This window comes from Aedes aegypti, chromosome 3, assembly GCF_002204515.2.
Source record: "Aedes aegypti strain LVP_AGWG chromosome 3, AaegL5.0 Primary Assembly, whole genome shotgun sequence".
NCBI lineage: Eukaryota > Metazoa > Arthropoda > Insecta > Diptera > Culicidae > Aedes > Aedes aegypti.
The window spans coordinates 160,248,389-160,266,783 of record NC_035109.1 but is presented as its reverse complement, the minus strand read 5'-3'; the positions used below and the strand labels follow the sequence as shown (position 1 = coordinate 160,266,783).

At 37.4% G+C, this 18,395-nt stretch overlaps 2 protein-coding genes across 3 annotated transcripts; both read left to right on the top strand.

Moving 5' to 3' along the window:
- The first annotated feature begins 5,330 nt into the window (after positions 1-5,330).
- LOC5575800 (putative glutathione-specific gamma-glutamylcyclotransferase 2) lies at positions 5,331-6,181 on the top strand. Its single transcript, XM_001662176.2, has 2 exons — positions 5,331-5,618; positions 5,676-6,181. The coding sequence occupies exons 1-2, from the start codon at positions 5,346-5,348 to the stop codon at positions 6,129-6,131; spliced, it is 729 nt and encodes a 242-aa protein (XP_001662226.1). The 5' UTR covers positions 5,331-5,345; the 3' UTR covers positions 6,132-6,181.
- A 4,444-nt stretch (positions 6,182-10,625) lies between these two features.
- On the top strand, positions 10,626-12,308 carry LOC5575799 (lanC-like protein 3 homolog). 2 transcript variants are annotated; one of them, XM_021855625.1, is made up of 2 exons: positions 10,626-11,013; positions 11,177-12,308. In XM_021855625.1, exons 1-2 carry the CDS (start codon positions 10,938-10,940, stop codon positions 12,256-12,258), a joined length of 1,158 nt encoding a protein of 385 aa, XP_021711317.1. In that variant the 5' UTR covers positions 10,626-10,937; the 3' UTR covers positions 12,259-12,308. The 2 variants fall into 2 exon arrangements, with proteins under 2 accessions (XP_021711317.1, XP_001662225.1); XM_001662175.2 differs by having other exon boundaries at positions 10,631-11,115.
- Positions 12,309-18,395: the final 6,087 nt, after the last annotated feature.

The window sequence follows — 18,395 nt, the reverse complement described above, 5'->3', positions numbered from 1 at the left end:
GAGCAACAACAAGAACAGAGAGAAACATTGCTGCTTCAGCGAGTAGTGAAGCGGCTGATGCATAGTAATGTCATACTTCCTCTTCAATCAGTTTTCTATTATTCATAGAAAATATCACATTGCTGTTTACTTACAGATGCCTTTTTATCAGATTCAAACTTCACTCCACAATCACTCTGAATACATATTTTCACACGCGGTTTAAGAAGCACTCGACACAAACACATTTCCTAGTGGACACTCCCGCTTGCTATCGAATCCAGGCTCTCCAGGAAAAACGAAAATGTATTTAAAACTCCTGGCAGGATCGCCAAATGTGAAGCTCAGAATCGTTGTTGGCAAGCGGGAGCACCACGAAGAACCTTGCATTCCATTCTGACATTACTATAGGAGTGAGGCGTCGAAGTTGTGCCATGCCTACTAGATCGTTTGATGTCCGATCCGATGTTACATTCTCGGAGTTCTTTCAACAGGCTTTTCATTGTCAACCATCATAACAGGGTTGGAAAACAAGATCTATGACAATGTTCATTCAGTACCACACACTTCCTTATTGCGATTGCAGTGAATCCTGATGCAAAACACTACTGGCTCAAGAGAAAAATTAAAAGACTTTAGCGTAGCTATTTAGCAGCTTCTTCAAGGATTTTGTATCAAGAATTTCATAACTTCAAGAAATCTTCAAGTAGTTAGTCTAGACATTTCATCTGGAATACTTTCATGCACTAAAATAGGATTTATCTAGAAATATTTCTAGAGAATCCTTTACTACTTCGCCCAGAAATTGTACTAGCGATTTTTCAAAGGATGCTTAGAGAATTTTCTATAGGCAATCCTTGAGCACTCCAACAATACTACATCCAGTAATTTCCACAGTGATTATCCCGATTATTTTCCAAAGAATATACTAGATGTTTTCCAGATATTTTCACTTATCCTTCAAACGAATTCTTCAGTTTTACTCTAGGAAATCTTACAAAGATTTTTTTAAGATATTCTATACGTAACTCTTGGAGGATATAGTAAGGAAATCGAGTGAAGAAACACCGGAGAATCCTGGAGGACTTGTGATTTCCTTTAGATATATCTAAAAAAATCTTTATTGAAATTCCTGATGGAATCGATAAGGTTATTTCTTTAATGATTCTTGGAAATTGTAATTGTAATTTGTAATTGCTCGATCCACACCCTGGCAGACATCCGTCCGCCTATCTAGACACGGGCTAGGTGAGGACCTACCAAGCCTCCCCCGTTAACATGTCCTATACCGTTTAGCACACCGGGATCTTCCACAAGCAGGCGCCGGTATTTAAAGCGGTCCCACAAGTTTCAGATACATTAAATAGATATAGTCCCTCTGGCACTAAACCGAATAGCGCTCTCCACATCATCACCAGCACTGCCCATCCCGCGCGCCAACAAAATGCCGGAAGTAGCGTGCCGTGTAGCACATCAGATGTTTTACACAGCACACCACCTCCGACACCATGCTCAACGTACAGCAAAGACAGCGCTGATAAAAAGCGGAATGCGTAACGAAGAGGAAATGAAAAAGAACGAAGAACGAAATGTAACGAAGAGGAAATGAAAAAGATAGTAGAGATGGTTTGGCTGTTGGATTGCTGAAACGAGAAGAAATAAATAAAGTTATTACGTTAAAACGTGGTTTTTATAGTTAAATAAATGTATCGATAGTTTCTCATCTGTTTCTTTTTCGTATCGTAGTTGCGTCGATTATATCCAACTCGAGTTTTATCGTCTCCGCTCGGGCAATGAGGACCGCGATGAAATGAAAATATAAAAATATGAGCATTAGTGTTTATCTATTATTTAATGTGGTTCTCATTTGCTTTCCAATACCTAAGTAACATGTGAACTCTGCCTCTATCAGAAAATTCTAATAAATTATAATTTATCCTCCTACACTTCCCTAACACAAAGTATCTCTACCAAATAAAACATTTACTAGTGCAAAAGCGCAAATAATAACGAAACAAATACCCCAAAATTCTTTCTCATTGTACTACAAACATTTCAAAACAATTACGAAATGCTAAAATTCAACAATAACTACCCTCAACAAAACTTTCATTCAATCACCCTTAAAATACCTACACAGTCATCAGTAGACCCTGCACTATAATAACCTCCTAATATAACGCTGAGCTAAAAATGCTCTCTTGCGTTATACAATCTAAACAAGAAGCCATTTTCAAATACTTCCCATAATTTGTGCGCGGCAAAACAGATTCCACTTTCTACATAATGTAACCCAGCATGAACAGCTGCCCAACTCTCCAGATCTGCGCCCTCCAAGTTCCAAGGTGCTGCTGCCTTACGTTGAAAACTTCTTTCCTCAAAGTCTGTCTATCAATTCCGAACTCTATTGCATTCTACCATACCAATCAGACCCTATTCTTGACTAGACACAAAGTCATAACCCCAATGTGATGGATTTACCCAGTAAATCCACAACCTTGTCATAGCCCCTTTTACGTTAAGCAATCCTCGAGAGTCATCCATATTGATGCTTGGCAAAAAAAAATATAGGTGTCAGTATTCAATCCACAAATTCCAAATTACACCACATTACGTTGGTCCGTTTGGCGTCGCCGGTGGATACCTGTTCTGGCATTCGTTTCTTTCAAATTTTACTTCTGTCCTCCCACTTTATCAATACGAATGTTGACGAATCACGATAATCTGAAGATCGTGACCAGAACGGAGGTAGGATTTATCACTAGGGACCAACCACCACCAAGGTTATTTCTTTAATGATTCTTGGAAAAATCCAAATTATATTCTTGAGATATCCGAAACAAAATTCTTGGAGAAATTCCTAAGCAAAATGTGTGAGGAATTCCACTGCAAATAATCACTTAATGAGCTCCTGCAGAAATTTCCGGAATAATCACTATATTTATAAAGAAAATCATGAAAACAAAAAACTACGAATTTCACGAGAAATTAAAAAAAAAAAAGAAAAATGATTCGATGATTAAGAATCAAAATCTTATGTTCTGTTCCCTATTAGTTTACGTTTTGTTTTTTTTTTTCTGTTTCCTGTTTGGACCATTTTCGGTCTATTCTTGGTTCCTGTCTGGTCTCTTTTTGATCTGTTTTTTTTTTTCAAGCTAGAAATCTCTAAAGTTCCTATATTCAAGGCACTTAAACACTTCCAGCCCTTCAGTGTGATCGCTAGAGTATTTTTCAAAATAAGTATATAAATTAGTCCTATTACTTGATCTGCAAACATAAATTGCATGCGAACCTAGTCTTAAACTTCGTTGAGAAAGCTTTCGTTACAGTTGTATAGTCACGTAAGAAAATCTTTAGGAATTTAAGCAAAACGATGGCCTTCTCGTTTATCCAAATCCAAATTCAAATATTGTTATGTTTTGTTTTAAAAGTTTTATTTCATTTAATTTGCATAAACATCACCTATTGTTCCATATATATTTAAAAAATAGAATGCTTCAAATAATATGACACGATTTCAAAAAGTATGGACTATTGCATTGGTTCTGATTATTCGTGAAAGTTTAACTACAAATATTTTTTTCGAGATTTGTGGGGGCCCCTAAAATGTGGGCCATGGCCCCCTCGGCCCCCTCGTAAGTGCGGCCCTGGATGGAGGTAATATACACGCAAAAAAAATTGTGCGGTACAAGCTACCATTTTAGGGGGTTAACTTAAGCGCTCGCACCGGCAATTTTCAGCAGACCAGAAATGCGCTTGATTTTACCATGTCTGTAGTTGGAATCAGATTGTTGTAAATTATTTCTGTCAAATGTACCAGTAATGCAGTGGGGTGTACCGTAAACATAGTAAATTGGTCTGAATTTCCATGGTAGTTTTAAGAATGGGCGTAGTCAGCTAAAATAGTTATTTTTACCACAGAATTTTTTCCCGTGTACGTACCTTTTGCATGCAGCCTTAAGTTAAGTATGCTGTTCCGCTCAAGAAAAGTAAAAAATTCTGCCCAAGAAATGGTCAAGAAATTTCGTACAGTGAGCTCCATTTGAATTGACATTTCTTTTCAACTGCGTACTACGATCAAAGAAAAATGCTTTTCTTGAGCATTTCTTGCAAGAAATTTCCCACGCATCGAGATAGGCGATTACTTTTCTGTTGAAGTGCATACTTCGCTTTATGGTACATGTGCGTATATTGCCTCCACTTTTGTACTCTTATGTACTATCGTATACGAGTTAAGCGAAGTATGCACTTTAACAGAAAAGTAATCGCCTATCTCGATGCGTGGGAAATTTCTTGCAAGAAATGCTCAAGAAAAGCATTTTTCTTTGATCGCAGTACGCTGTTGAAAAGAAATGTCAATTCAAATGGAACTCACTGTAGGAAATTTCTTGACCATTTCTTGGGCAGAAATTTTTACTTTTCTTGAGCGGAACAGCATAGGGTAAGTGTTCCCTTAGTTGTGGGTGTTCCTATAGTTGCGGTAGTGCCGTTTTCACTGATTTTATTATATTCGCCACAGAACTGACACTGCCAATCGACGTATTGGCTTGTTGATACACGGAATAGTTGAAAAAAGCGTTCGAATTGCTTCAAAACTGATGAAATATCACTAAAATTGCTAAAACTTTTCTTACTTGTACCAATAGTTGCGGTAAAGTGTTCCTATAGTGGAGGATTCCATAAGAAAACAACGGATACCGCAACTATAGGAACACAAATTAAAAAAATACCGCAACTAAAGGAACAGTGTACCAATAGTGGAGGTATTATTTTTCACTGACATGCCGTGGATTACTGCGATGAAATCAATTTTCTCATTAAGTCAATGGTCGTTACTTCCCGTTACAACATTAACATGTACATTAATTGCGCTTCTTGAATTTAGGCGGTTAAAAGAAGTTCAATCGTGCTTAGTGCCTCCACTATTGGTACATCTACCCTACTTAGCTTTAGAATTTACTTGGTAGTTCCAGGCAGAGCACGAAAAATGTTGAAACCTTGGGTTTTGTCTCAATTTTCAACGTAGAATGAGAATATCTAAAATAACTGAATATCTCTGAATAAGCCAATTTGACAGCTTAGATATTTATTGTTGTCCATGGACAACTAGAAAGAATTTAAAACGATCTCTCTAAAAAAACGGGTGTATTCGCTAACTTGTTTCTTATGGAGCAATTTCCTTGGAACTAAAATCTAAGGTACATGAAAGCTACATAATAAACCCCTTTAGGCATAGCGTGCACCGTAAGTGATATACTGAAATTATGGCACCAATATCATCAAAGTAATCATCTGGTTCGTCGTCTCTGACAATCATGACCTAGGTATGTCATCGCAGCTTTTTCAGTCATCCTTTCAGGTCTCCGATGATAAGTAGAAATTTGGGTGCTCTCGTAAAGTCTATGCTTAAAATCAGTATTACACCAAATTCTCATATTTGTTGCAAAATGAGTAGCAGTCCTCACGATAATTGTGATCAGGGTGCTGTTCAGCCAGATAGTGAAACATGGATATTCGGGTACGGTTCCCTGGTTTGGAAGGCCGACTTTCCCTATGAGGAAAAGCGAACAGGGTACATCAAAGGATACAACAGGAGGTTTTATCAAAATAGCATAGACCATAGAGGCACCCATGACAAGGTCTGTCTTCAAATATAATGAAGTTTAATCTTCTAATCACTATCTTTCAATTTATAGCCTGGCCGTGTGGTCACACTTATTCATTCGGAGAACCCTGACTCAAAGGTTTGGGGAATGGGGTATAGAATAGCAGAAACTAACAAAACTGATGTCTTGAACCATCTGGATCATCGGGAAAAGAATGGCTATGAACGACATAAAGTCCTATTCTATCCCTACCCCACGAGCGAAACACAATTCAACGAACCGAAAAACATACTGCTCTATTTGGCTACCAAGGAAAATCCGTCTTTCGCTGGGCAGGACGACAGTTTAGAGCAGATTGCCCAACAAATCCTCGGAGCAACCGGTGAAAGTGGAAAAAACGTTGAATATGTGTATAAGCTGGCCGACGCCATGAGGCTACTTTACCCTGGGGAAGAGGATGACCATCTATTCGAACTGGAACGGATTCTCAAAGCACACGATCCTGGGGCTTGTGATAGCAGATCTCAGCTAAGCAAGGAAGGATAATGTGATGTGTTGAGAAGGAACAAGAATAAATTCAAATGTTTTACGTTCGTAATCAACTTGATTTTTATTGAAAGTTGTCTATGTTAACTAGGTATTTCCTCATTTATTTCTATTGCAATAGTGTACAGGTTCAGAACTTACAACAGAATGATGGTCCACATCAACGAAAATTCAATTTTCGAAAATTAACAGTTCGGATTTCGACATGAACATTCGACCACTCATCAACTTTTACGTGTAACAAATTTGATTCGTTCCAACCAATATGAAGGCTATTCTACTGGTCTTGCTCTTCTAGACATAGAAAATGCATTCGACGGCGTTTGACATGAAGGCTTGATCGTTAAATTAAGGAGCTTAAATTTTTCCACATAAGTACATAGTTAGAATAATCCAAAGTTATTTGTCAAATTGTACACTTCAGGATAATACTCAGAACTCCAAGTCTGCAAGACTTTCTGTAAGAGCAGCATATTGGGGCCAATATTATACAAACAATTTCTATCTGACTTACCTGAGTTACCTTAGGGATGTCAAAAATCTTTGTTTGCGGATGACACATGCCTCTCCGCTAAAGGACGAAGCCTGCGTGTCATCTGTTAGTAGGGTCAGTGTTCCCTTAGTGGACAGTCCCCTATAGTTGCACTAGTGGCTTTTTACAACTGTTTTGCTGTAAATCTTTTCAAAATATTTTTTGATATGAAGGTCAGGAGCTATTTATCTAAGTACCGTTGATACACAGCTTGATTTTGTTCAAAAAATGTTTGAAAAAATTTGAGCTCCCTTGCGCCTATAGTAAACCTATTGTTCCTATAGTAGCACTACAGAGAGAAACTATTTTTTATTATACGAAATAATTAATGAATTAAGAACTTTTTTTACATCAAACGAAAGCTTTTGATCCACACTTTGAAGAAAAAATATAAAAGCTTTATAAAAATACGTTTTTGATTAGTATTTTGCCAGCGCTGTGATGCTAGTGCTACCATAGGAACAGAAATTAGAAATAGTGCTACTATAGGCACATGTATTCCTATAGTGGCACAAGCGATAATAAATACAAACATATGAGTTTTCGTAGTTTTCATATTTTTACCACAAAACCAAGATAAAAAGCTTTCAGATAGTGTAAAAATAATTACGCTAGCGTTATTTTTCGATTTTATACGAATATTTGTTCTTAGCTATGCGGCTATTGGTACATTGACCCTAGATTGAAAAAAAGTTTGGATATTTTCATACTTGCAAAATTGGAAGATTTCTCCTAATGCTTCCAAAACTCAACTCATAATATTCCCACATAAACCAAAAGCTCTTTATTTGAAACCTTCATGTAGACATGTCACGTTGAGAGGGATTCCAATAAATTGGTCAGATGAAGGTAAGTATCTAGGGCTCATGCTAGATAAGAATTTAATCTTCAAAAATCACATTGATGGCATTCAAGCCAAATGTAACAAATATGTAAAATGTCTTTATCCCCTTATTAATAGAAAATCAAAACTTTGTCTTAAGAACAAGCTTTTGATATTCAAACAGATTTTCAGGTCGGTCATGTTGTATGCTATACCCTGGGTAGGCAATCGTCACCGTCAAATGGGAAAAGTCGTGGACGAAACTAAAAAAAGAATCGTCATCGTCACTCCACTCAACCAGCGTTGGATGACGATTTGCTGCAGTGGTCCGCCACAAAGGCTCGGCGTCATGACGAACAAATAAACCTCCTTCGTTATAGTCGAATCTTCGTTCGGGAGCTCTGAGCGTCGATAGATTATGAGCCTTTTTTTGAAAAACTAAAACAAAAACAAAAAACAAAACGTGTCCGGAATTGAACAAACGATCTCTGAATCGTCAACGTCACGCGCTTACCAACAGAGCTATTGTTGAAGCTTGAGGGGTACGGGTTAAATCGCCAATTCAAGCAATTCTGGGATGGCATTCGCCGTTTTGTGCATAGCAAGCGAATATACAATGAACGCCTCCTTCGTTTGAGAAAGAGGAGCGAACGGAATGAAGACAAAGTTGTTCGTTGACGATTTTGGATTGACGTTCGTCGTGCATTCTTTCGTCGATGACGAGATGACGAACTGCCAGAGTTATTATACTGGATGACGATGTCTTTTTTTATTTCGTCATCGCACTGTGACGAAGCTGACGATTGCCTGCCCTTGCTATACCAATATGGACTAGCTGTTGTAATACCAGGAAGAAAGCTTTGCAGAGGATTCAAAATAAAATTTTGAAAATGATTCTGAAGCTTCATCCCTGGTATAGTACCAATGAGTTACATAGAATATCTAATGTTGAAACATTGGAACAAATGTCAAATAAAATAATTAATAATTTCAGGCAAAAATCGTTGCAATCTTCTATTGCCGCGATTAATGCGTTATATATTTAGGTGATTCATCATTTTTGCGTTATTAATAGTTTTAGACATACACGGATTCGTCCCGAAAGCTCTGCAGAGGATTCAAAATAAAATTTTGAAAAATTTTCTGAAGCTTTGTAAACAGTGTCAGTGTGATGTCTAGTGTTGATGACATTTGTCGCGTTCAGTTTCGTAAATATATTGTAAAAAAAGAAAACGTTTGTAGATAGTTTAAGAGTAGAATGTCCCGAAAGCTCCCACGAACGAGCCAACACTGCTCCATCCTATAGGACGAGAGTAGTCCGCTAGTCACCACCAGGGCTGCGATAAACCACACGAATGGGCGGCCATGGGGGTGGCGAAATGGGTGGCCATGATGAGGCGGATCATCGATGACGTAGATGGACATGGGTCAACGGCCAAAGGTTCGGGGTCAACGTTCACCAGCAAGACACTTTATAAGTCGGGTGATCTTCAACGAGAACAGTCGCGCTTTACAGCAATTGCATAAAGTTCAAGTACCTAGTGAAAATCTTAAGAGGAAAGATAGCTCAAAAGGAAGAAGAGAGGAACCATGAACCTAGTTCGACCGTATCGTGCCTAACCCACCATTTTGAACCCTCGTCGTGCCCACAGGACCTCGCGGTTTTTGTTTAAAAACGCCATGCGGTTTGAGCCATTCCACCGTAACCTACCTACGTTGACGACCCAGAACGACAACCGAGTGCGCTTGGAAACCCAGGCTTTCCAGTGAATCCACGGATCACTGAAGCCTCGAGTCCGTCACCACACTCGAGGGGCGCACGGGACAGGCAGGAGGTCCACGAGATGCTGCAGACAAAGGAGAAGGAAGGAGTCAACCGCCCCCTGGCCCGGATAGCGGAAGTAATTCCAGTGGTCAGTGAAGGAGCAGCGAAGAAGGTGCTTCAGTGCACGGGTCCCGAAAAAGATACGAAAGTGTAAGGTAGGAGTAGTTGTAAGAAAGTGGGAGGCGTCGATGTTGAGAACGGACGCAAGTAAAGAGAAGGAAAGATTAGGAGAAAGAGAGGAACAGGAAGTAGGACGTCAAGGAAGTGGGAATAAATCTGTGCACATAGACCATGTTTCTTTCGCGGAGTGACAAGAGCGTAGCGCCGAGCCTGAGGCTTGGAGACGGGGGGGGGGGGGGGTCTCATCTAGGCTGGGAGTAACACGGCCTGTAAGTTACAGCTTCCTTCCGGGTATAGTACCAATGAGTTACATAGAATGATTGTATAACATTTTGCGGTAATCCACTTCGCGGTATACCATTTCGCGGTACGCCATTTCGCGGTTAGTACCATTTGGCGGCACGTCAATTCGTGGTCAGTGCCATTTCGTGGACCGAGATGTTTCATCTATCTTAACAATGCAATTTGAAGGACTCCCTGTGTTCAAAAGAAGGGTAAATCAGCGATGAAAATATTATTAGTGATAATACCAACAATTTTCAGTGCAACTCGTAGGAAAAACCACACCACGAAATGGTACTAATCGCAAGACGGTTCACCGCAAAATGATACATTCCGCGAAATGGTTGACCGCGGAATAGTTTACCGCGAAATGTCGGACAACCACATAGAATATCCAATGTTGAAACATTGGAACAAATGTCAAATAAAATAATTCATAATTTCAGACAAAAATCGTTAAATCTTCTATTGTCACGATTAATGTGTTATATATTTAGGTTAAGTTAGGTGAAGTAAATTGAAATCGTGTTTTTTTTCTTTCATAAGCAGGTGAAATCAACTCACCTGTAAAAAATCTGAACTACTACGGAAAATAAAATGTAATATGTTGTTAACCAAATGTCAATAAAAGCTTAAATTCGTTTTACCAAATTAGGATGATAGTGTTGTCTAAAACAGAACACCTAGATATAAGAAATGAATGTAATGTAAGCTTTCATTTCCCTCGATGAAACATTTTCAAATTCAAGGAGATGATGTTAGGTACCACCATACCTTTCAAGTGGTTGGTGCAATATTGGTGATCATTTTTACGTTACTACCCGTTTTAGACACACCGTGTAAATTCGTCCCGAACTAATACACACATGTATATACGCGCATCTACGAAACCGGTTCTTGTCCTTTGGATGAAGAATAGAACACATAGGTTTCAAGGAAAGGCGATTGTTACTTTGCTAGTCATAAATCTATCTTCCCATATTAAACCATTTTTGATTTTAATTCTTGAATGCCTTTCTGAATTTGCTCCCTATATGCTATGCTATACACAATTTTCTTCGTCATCATTTTCAATCCACTTTTCCTATCATCTGGAAAAGTAGATGGCAGCATCTGTGAACGGCAACAACGAATACCAACACGTTTTGTCATAGTCAGCTTAGGCACATTATCGTACTGCGAAATTTGTTTAGAGGCGATCAGAGCAACAAACATTCAGTAAATATGTCAAGATATTTTGAAAATTTGTACGAAGATTACAATGATTCGAAGCATGGTGATTCGGAACTAATTGATAAAGGTAAAGTTATTCAGCTGGTAAAAAACTATGTTCAGACTATTCTCACCGAAACAAAAAAGAGTGCTCATAAGCTACGAGAAGATCTTTACGTAGGTGATGCCGGTATGTAATTGAAATTCTTGTAATCAATAGCTTTAAATTCAATTAATTTGGAAAATTTTAGGAATTGCATTCATGTTTTGGAAATTGAGTCAATCAAAAGATTTGAAGGATTTATTCCCATGTTTGGAACATGCATCTTTTTACATAAATCGAGCAAAACAGATCGCAGCTGCAAAGGCTTCGGATAGAAGAGCATCTATTGCGTTTCTGTGTGGAAATGCTGGAATAGCCGCCATATCGGCCGCAATCTCAAATGAGCTGCGAAAATCAGACGAAGTGACTCGAAGCATTGCGGACTTCCAGAAGGGTCTCAAAACTTGCAAATCCATGAGCTATGATGCAGATGAGATTCTTGTGGGAAGAGCTGGATACGTTAGCGGTGCCTATTGGCTGAATCAAGTTATACCATCGAAACCGATACCGAATGAGTTGATTAAGGATGTGTGTAATATGCTGGTATCACGAGGACGTGAATGTGCCATGAAACGGAAAGCCCCTCTTCCGCTTATGTACGAGTATCATGATAGTGATTACTTAGGAGCAGCTCACGGCTTATGTTCAATTCTCCATATGCTCTTGGAATCACCCTGGTTCACACAAACCGATGGCGAGTTTAACAATGTTTCAAAGACAAAATTTGACGACATAAAAAAATCGGTTGAACATTTTGCCGGAATCCAGGACGCTGATGGAAACTTTCCAACAAGACTTTTCAACTCGGACAAAAAATTGATTCACTGGTGCCATGGCTGTTCCGGCGCAATTTATGTTTTGACAAAGGCCTATCTGATATTCAAAGACGAAAGCTACCTGGGAGGCTGTCGAAAGTGTGCAGACTCAATTTGGCGACATGGTCTATTGCGCAAAGGTCCTGGAATTTGCCACGGTATCGCCGGGAACGGATATGCCTTTTTGCTCATGTACCGCCTTACGGGAGAGCGCAAGTATCTCTACAGAGCGGCTAAGTTCACGGAATTCTTGACGTCTGACACTTTTTTGGATGGCGCAAGAACTCCTGATCGACCATACAGCTTGTATGAGGGCATCGCTGGGACCGTTTGCTTTCTGACCGATCTACTGGACCCGCAATCATCGTATTTCCCATTCATGGATGTTTTCACTGTGAAATACAGTCCTGAATAAAGTAATAAATGATAACAAATGATGGAAAAATAAATAATTTGATTGAGAACACTCATTTTTGTTAGCACTTTGAAATAAGCATTAAAGTTGACATACTCCGCTAACACTGCGGAACACATTTTGTCTCAAGCGTCAAAATACCGCTATTTACCTAATTAAGGGTTACTGAATCCATTGTCGTTTTCGAAAATATCGTAGCACGTCTAGTTTTTGAGATATTGGCTGTTGAGAATGCAAAATTTGACTATATCAGCCAACTTGTATGCAAGTTCCCCAGCTTGTATGGTAATTTATTCGCTTAATTTGCCACAGAATTCAAACTTTATGTGTATAACAATACTTATCAGCAAAGTTCGTAATAGTTTCGAAGCTCAAGAGTTACTTTTTGGTGATTCAGAAAAGTATTGTATTTTGCCATATAAGAGAAACGAAAAGTTTTGTATAGAGACTGCAAGCAAGTTGAAAAAATCAATTCAATCTATATTCAATCGTGTAATTTCAATCAAATTATATCTGAAATGGAAGTTTTAGTCCTATTTTGTATGCCTGCTGGATTAGATCACAAAAAAGTTTGATAAATCATACTTAAAATTTCATATAAAGATCAATTAAACCAGTGTTTTATACAACTTTGGCGACCTGTAGCTAAAACTTGTGAAGTGCAGGGACATTTCTGAGAACGGCATCAGATTCAGTAACCCCAAATCTACTAGAGACACAAAATTTAATCCTTGAGACACGCAAACATGTCATATTTGTTGCGCCGTGTAATCAAAAGTGTGATGACGCTTTGGAAAACGTGGCAATTTGTATGCTTATATCTCGATCTATATGCGGCCAATGTTAAAAATTTGGATCAAACATCAAGTTTTTTCCAGTACAGTGAAGTGAGGTAGAAGTTCAAGTGGAGCAAACATTTATCCTTAAAATTTCTAACTCAGTTCAATGCTATTCAAGTGAGAGATGTTCACTCCAGAAATTATAGACATCGATTAATTTTTGCAAAAATTATAGCTATTCATAGTTTCTTGACGTGACTTAACTTTCGAACCAACTTTCTTCTCATTTTTTATGTGAGGGCATAGCTACACCTATTGTAAAGATGCTGTGAGGTGTTTTACAATCGTATTTCGTTCGTTGCACTATCTTTAGATGGGCTTCGTTTTAATTGGGTTCCCGTTAAAACGAAGACAAACGTCTCTTTTTGACATAAAGCTCGATTCATCAATGTTGGTAGCTCTGAATTTCTATTGTATTCTATATTTTGACAGCTAAAAACTCAGCCCGATTAGTGAAAGTTTTTCACTAGGTGGGCTATAGGTTTAGTGCAACGAACGAAAGTTGACTGTACTTGATTACTTGTTTTTTTTTTTAATTTTTCACTTAAAAATAATGATGCTTAATAAATACAAAGCACAATAGAAACCTCAGCCAGCGCAGTTGCTGGCTAGTGTAGTGTGCTATTCCTATACCTAAAAAACAATGCGCTCTCGGGCTAAGCATTGGATATATATAGAAAGCGTTGTGTTTGGATGGGCATCTAATTCTTCCGAAAGAGGTCCGTAACGCGCCCCAACTAGAGATCGGGGAGTCGTGAGTTCGATTCTCACTGAGAAGACGTGTAACTTTTTCGCAAATCTTCACATCAATTTGTCCATCTAATCCAATTGCAAATTATATGTGATGTTTAGCTTTTCGGTAGTTGTTAAACTTCCACTCGGCTGGTTAGCCGTAAACCACGATTCATAATTAAAAAAAACATGTATTTATCGAGCAACGGACTCATGTTCCGTAACCGGTCGTTTGAGAACGTCGCGACCCATTGGAAGCCCACACAATAGATACCTCAGCCAGCGCAGTTGCTGGCTAGTGTAGTGTGCTATTCCTATACCTAAGAAACAATGCGCTCTCGGGCTAGGCATTGGATATATATAGAAATCGTTGTGTTTGGATGGGCATCTAATTCTTCCGAAAGAGGTGCACTTTGCGAAAAAGGACCACGTGATTATTGAGCTGAAATTGAATTCATTCCTCTCATGGCGTAGTGGTAACGCGCCCCAACTAGAGATCGGGGAGTCGTGAGTTCGATTCTCACTGAGAAGACGTGTAACTTTTTCGCAAATCTTCACATCAATTTGTCCATCTAATTCAATTGCAAATTATATGTAATGTTTAGCTTTTCGGTAGTTGTCAGTCTAATAGTTTATCCGATCATTTAATGTTTACAGAATACTTGTAAGAAGGTTTTATAACAACGAAACTGTTATCATAAGTTGCGGAAAGCTGATATTTTTTTTTACTAGAACACCATAAGGACGCCATTCACCGCCCATTTAAAAGCATTTCAACATGTCACTAGTCACTAGAAAGTAACTTGCTACAAGTCCTGACAAGGTGAGCGTTCCAATAATTCTTATATTCATCCTACGCATAACTAGGAACTGAAGGCCAATTCGATTTATCTCTCATTTTAGTATTATTTTTTTGCTGGTCTGAAATATGCATGATAACAAACTAAACGGTGCTCTAATCGCTAGATCTCAAATAGCATGAATATGGGAGCATAAGATAATGGAGCACTTATCCTACATAGGTATATAAACGCATAATTGTCCCATGTGAATAGGAAATACAGTAAACATGGGACTGACATGCATTTATGGGCAGTTAAGCTCATTGCAAATAAGATTGTATCGCACATTTGATGTCTCTTTGAGTTTTATCAACATTGGACTAAGATTGATAAATACACACCGAGATGTAAACAGCGTGTCCATTCAAAATCAGTTTTCCAGGATGTTTCCCAGGATGCCTAAAAATTAAAAAGGATGAAAAAATGATCCTGCGGCTCGATATTCTTGTTTTTTTTCTCATACAGACCGATCAAATTTGAAGGATTTTATCTATGTTATTTGTGATTTTTTGAATAAATTAATGAAATACTGTGAACTTAAAAGAACTTTAATTTCGAAAGAGTTTTGGACAACAATATCTTCTGCTCTGTGTATGTAAATTTAAACTAAATTTCCACAAAAGGACAAAGTTCCATAGCCAACCCATTCCCTTTCAAGAATGCCTTCAAAATCATGCGTTTGAAACTACGACATGGTTGGCTCCTGGGGAAATACTTGATCTGACAAAACTCTGACAATGAGCTATGAAGCTGAATGAAAAGCTGAACCAAATTTTTAAAATAAATTCAAGAGTCTCCCAAGCAATCCATCAAAGATTTTCCAAAGAATCTCATCAAAAACTTATAAAAAATCTGCCAGATATATCCATATAACCTCGCTATTTATTTATTCATCGAATATCTTGCTATGAATTCAATATTACAATCTGGCTAAATCCATACACAATCTCATCAGGGGCTGAAGACTTTGTCATAGATTAAGGAGTAGGGGTTTTTTTTTATTTCCGTACGGGTTTGGGCCGAAAGGTCTCAGATTTTCATGAAACTTTTTTCACAGGCAGGGCTCATCAATATATGAATTAAAAAATGAGGAAAATTCTGGGTCGCCTACTTTTCCGGAAAACTCAGTTGGATTTTTTTTTGTTTTCCCCTGACACTACTTACTTTGAAAAATCATAACTCAAGAACGAAGCATCATAGAAACAAAGTTTATTTTTATGAAAATGAAAGCATTTTCTCAGGAATAAAAAAATATTAACTGGAAACAGTTTTCCACAAAATTTTCCACCGTTGAGAAAATTCGTAAAGAAAAGCCGGAAAAACTATGCTCCAACTCGTGGAAAATTTTCAAAAAAATATTTTTGAGAAGATAATTTCATAAGCTTTAATCGCTGAAATTTTTGAAATGTACTTTTTTTTCGTTTCTGAGTTATGGCCAATTTTGTAAAAAATGTGCAATGTGCCATTTTGAGCCTTTTCTTTGAAAAATCATAACTCAAGAACGAAGCATCGTAGAAACAAAGTTTTTTTTATGAAAATGAAAGCAAATTTTCTCAAGAAATAAAAAAAAAATAACTGGAAACAGTTTTCCACAAAAGTTTCCACCGTTGAGAAAATTCGTAAAGAAAAGCCGGAAAAACTATGTTCCAATTAGTGGAAAACTTTCAAAAATAGATTTTACAGAAGGTAATTTCATAAGCTTTAATCGCTGAAATTTTTGAAATGTACTTATTTTTTCGTTTTTGAGTTATGGCCAATTTTGTGGAAAATGACCATATAAGCCTTTTCTTTGAAAACCCATATTTCAATCGAAGCATCGGAAAAAGAAAGATTTTTTATCAAAGCAATTGCAAATTTTAAAATTTGACTTTCTAATACATACTAGCATCTCTAGCCATTCGCTTAATGTTGCCACCGATACCATCACAAGGACCTTTTCCATGTGAGGTTGGGAAAAAGTGCCATTCTGCTTTAATTTTAAAATCATTTTCATGGTTGCATACATTTTCGAAATTTGACATTAAGCGAATGGCTAGAGATGCTAGTATTAGAAAGTCAGCAGAAATTAATAACGCCAAACAATTTTTCGACTGGTCTGTGTCGCAAAAGGTGAAAGACCAATTTAAAAAAGATTGGGAATTTATCTATGCAACTGAAAATGACTATTCAGAGGCTGAAAAATTTCTTCAGGAAAGATTTTCTAACCTTGCTCCAAAACCTGGAACAAAAAAATATCATTCATTTATACCAAAAGACGAACGAAGCATTTTTGCTAGTGTATTCTCAGATGCACATGAAAACTAAGAAAATACAGCATGCTTTGTTCTTAATAATACAAAGAAACGAAAATCTTCTGGTGTTAGCAACCAAAGGCAATCTTCCCGGTTGAAAAAATAGATAGTGAGGGATTCCACGGAGGCATGCAAGTCGATTCTGATCGACCATTTCAAAAATATCTGAAACTTTGCACAGTTTTTCAGTTCCATCTAAATCGTCATTTTCCGATATCAAATCTTCAAGTTGAGTCACGACTAACTTTTCAAAAGGGTGTATGTGAAAATGGTTCAAAAATATTCAAAAAGCTGCACAGCAAAAACGGTTCGTTCGATTGTTAGACAACTAAAGAAACAAAGTTAGACAACTAAATAAAGATTCCAAAAAAAATACACACAGTAAAAAATTTTTTTTTTTTGCATTAAAAAACATCATTTTTGTCACAAAAACTCAAATATCTCAAAACCCTATCGGAATACCAACGTAATTTTTTGAGGGAAAACGGTCCATTATATTAGCTATCTACCATAAAAATTTGGTGATGGTAAGCCAGTAAACAAAAAAGTTATGACATTTCAAATATTTTACAAATTTGACATTTAGTGAATTTTTTTTTTTTTCATTGTTAATTTTTTTTAGGACCGCAGTTTGTTGCTGAATTTTTTGTTAAGGGTACCACATGAGGTTAACAAGTTGTTTTCATGATATTTTACTTAATTATTCATAACTATTATAGCATCTATTAGAAAGTTAAACGCGATCCAGTGTTGTGATCTAAAGTCTTGATAGTGTCATATTTTTTATTGTACGTAACTGAAGAAAAATTCTCTCAATAGTGTTGAAACCTTTTGATAAAAGAAACCTATAAGAAATCTAATATTGAAGACAAAAGCTACAAAAAAAGTTTTCTATACAGGTATACGACTAGTTTACCTGCAAAAAGTTTACCTCGTAGAGAACAAGGCGGGTCTATACCCAGGTGATCTAGTATACGTAAAGCAGGTCGGTTTTCTCGGCGCTGGTTTTCTTCACAAAGTTAAAATCGGATTACATCTGGGTATAGACCCGCCTTGGTAGAGAATAGACTTTGTTAATCATATTTGGGAGAAAGCGAGTAACTTCAACAACATAAAAAATATGATAGGTACATACCATAAACATACTCACGAAAAAGCTAAAAATATACTACCACTATGGTTATAAAAGATTTAATTGTAAAATTTTTCTTCAGTCAAGCAAACGACACCAAAGTAGTCAGTAAAAACTTAAAAGTGATTTTGTTTATTAACCCACCGTCGGTCGCCCTAGTGTACTGAGTACACGCACTTTGCGAAAAGTCGAATAACACGATGAAAATCCCTTCAAATTGATCCGGGTGTTGGTCCTATTCTAAGATCTACTCTTCTTCTTGCTTGTAGAGAAAAAATTTTTCGAAAAAATCAACGCAAAG

What these genes read in the sequence shown, in the direction of transcription:
- LOC5575799 (XM_001662175.2), top strand. Translation starts at nt 10,938, where the DNA reads ATGTCAAGATATTTTGAAAATTTGTACGAAGATTACAATGATTCGAAG. An exon ending in TCTTTACGTAGGTGATGCCG is followed by an intron (nt 11,116 to 11,176) that starts GTATGTAATTGA and finishes GGAAAATTTTAG; the next exon opens with GAATTGCATTCATGTTTTGG.
- LOC5575800 (XM_001662176.2), top strand. Translation starts at nt 5,346, where the DNA reads ATGATAAGTAGAAATTTGGGTGCTCTCGTAAAGTCTATGCTTAAAATC. An exon ending in ATAGAGGCACCCATGACAAG is followed by an intron (nt 5,619 to 5,675) that starts GTCTGTCTTCAA and finishes TTCAATTTATAG; the next exon opens with CCTGGCCGTGTGGTCACACT.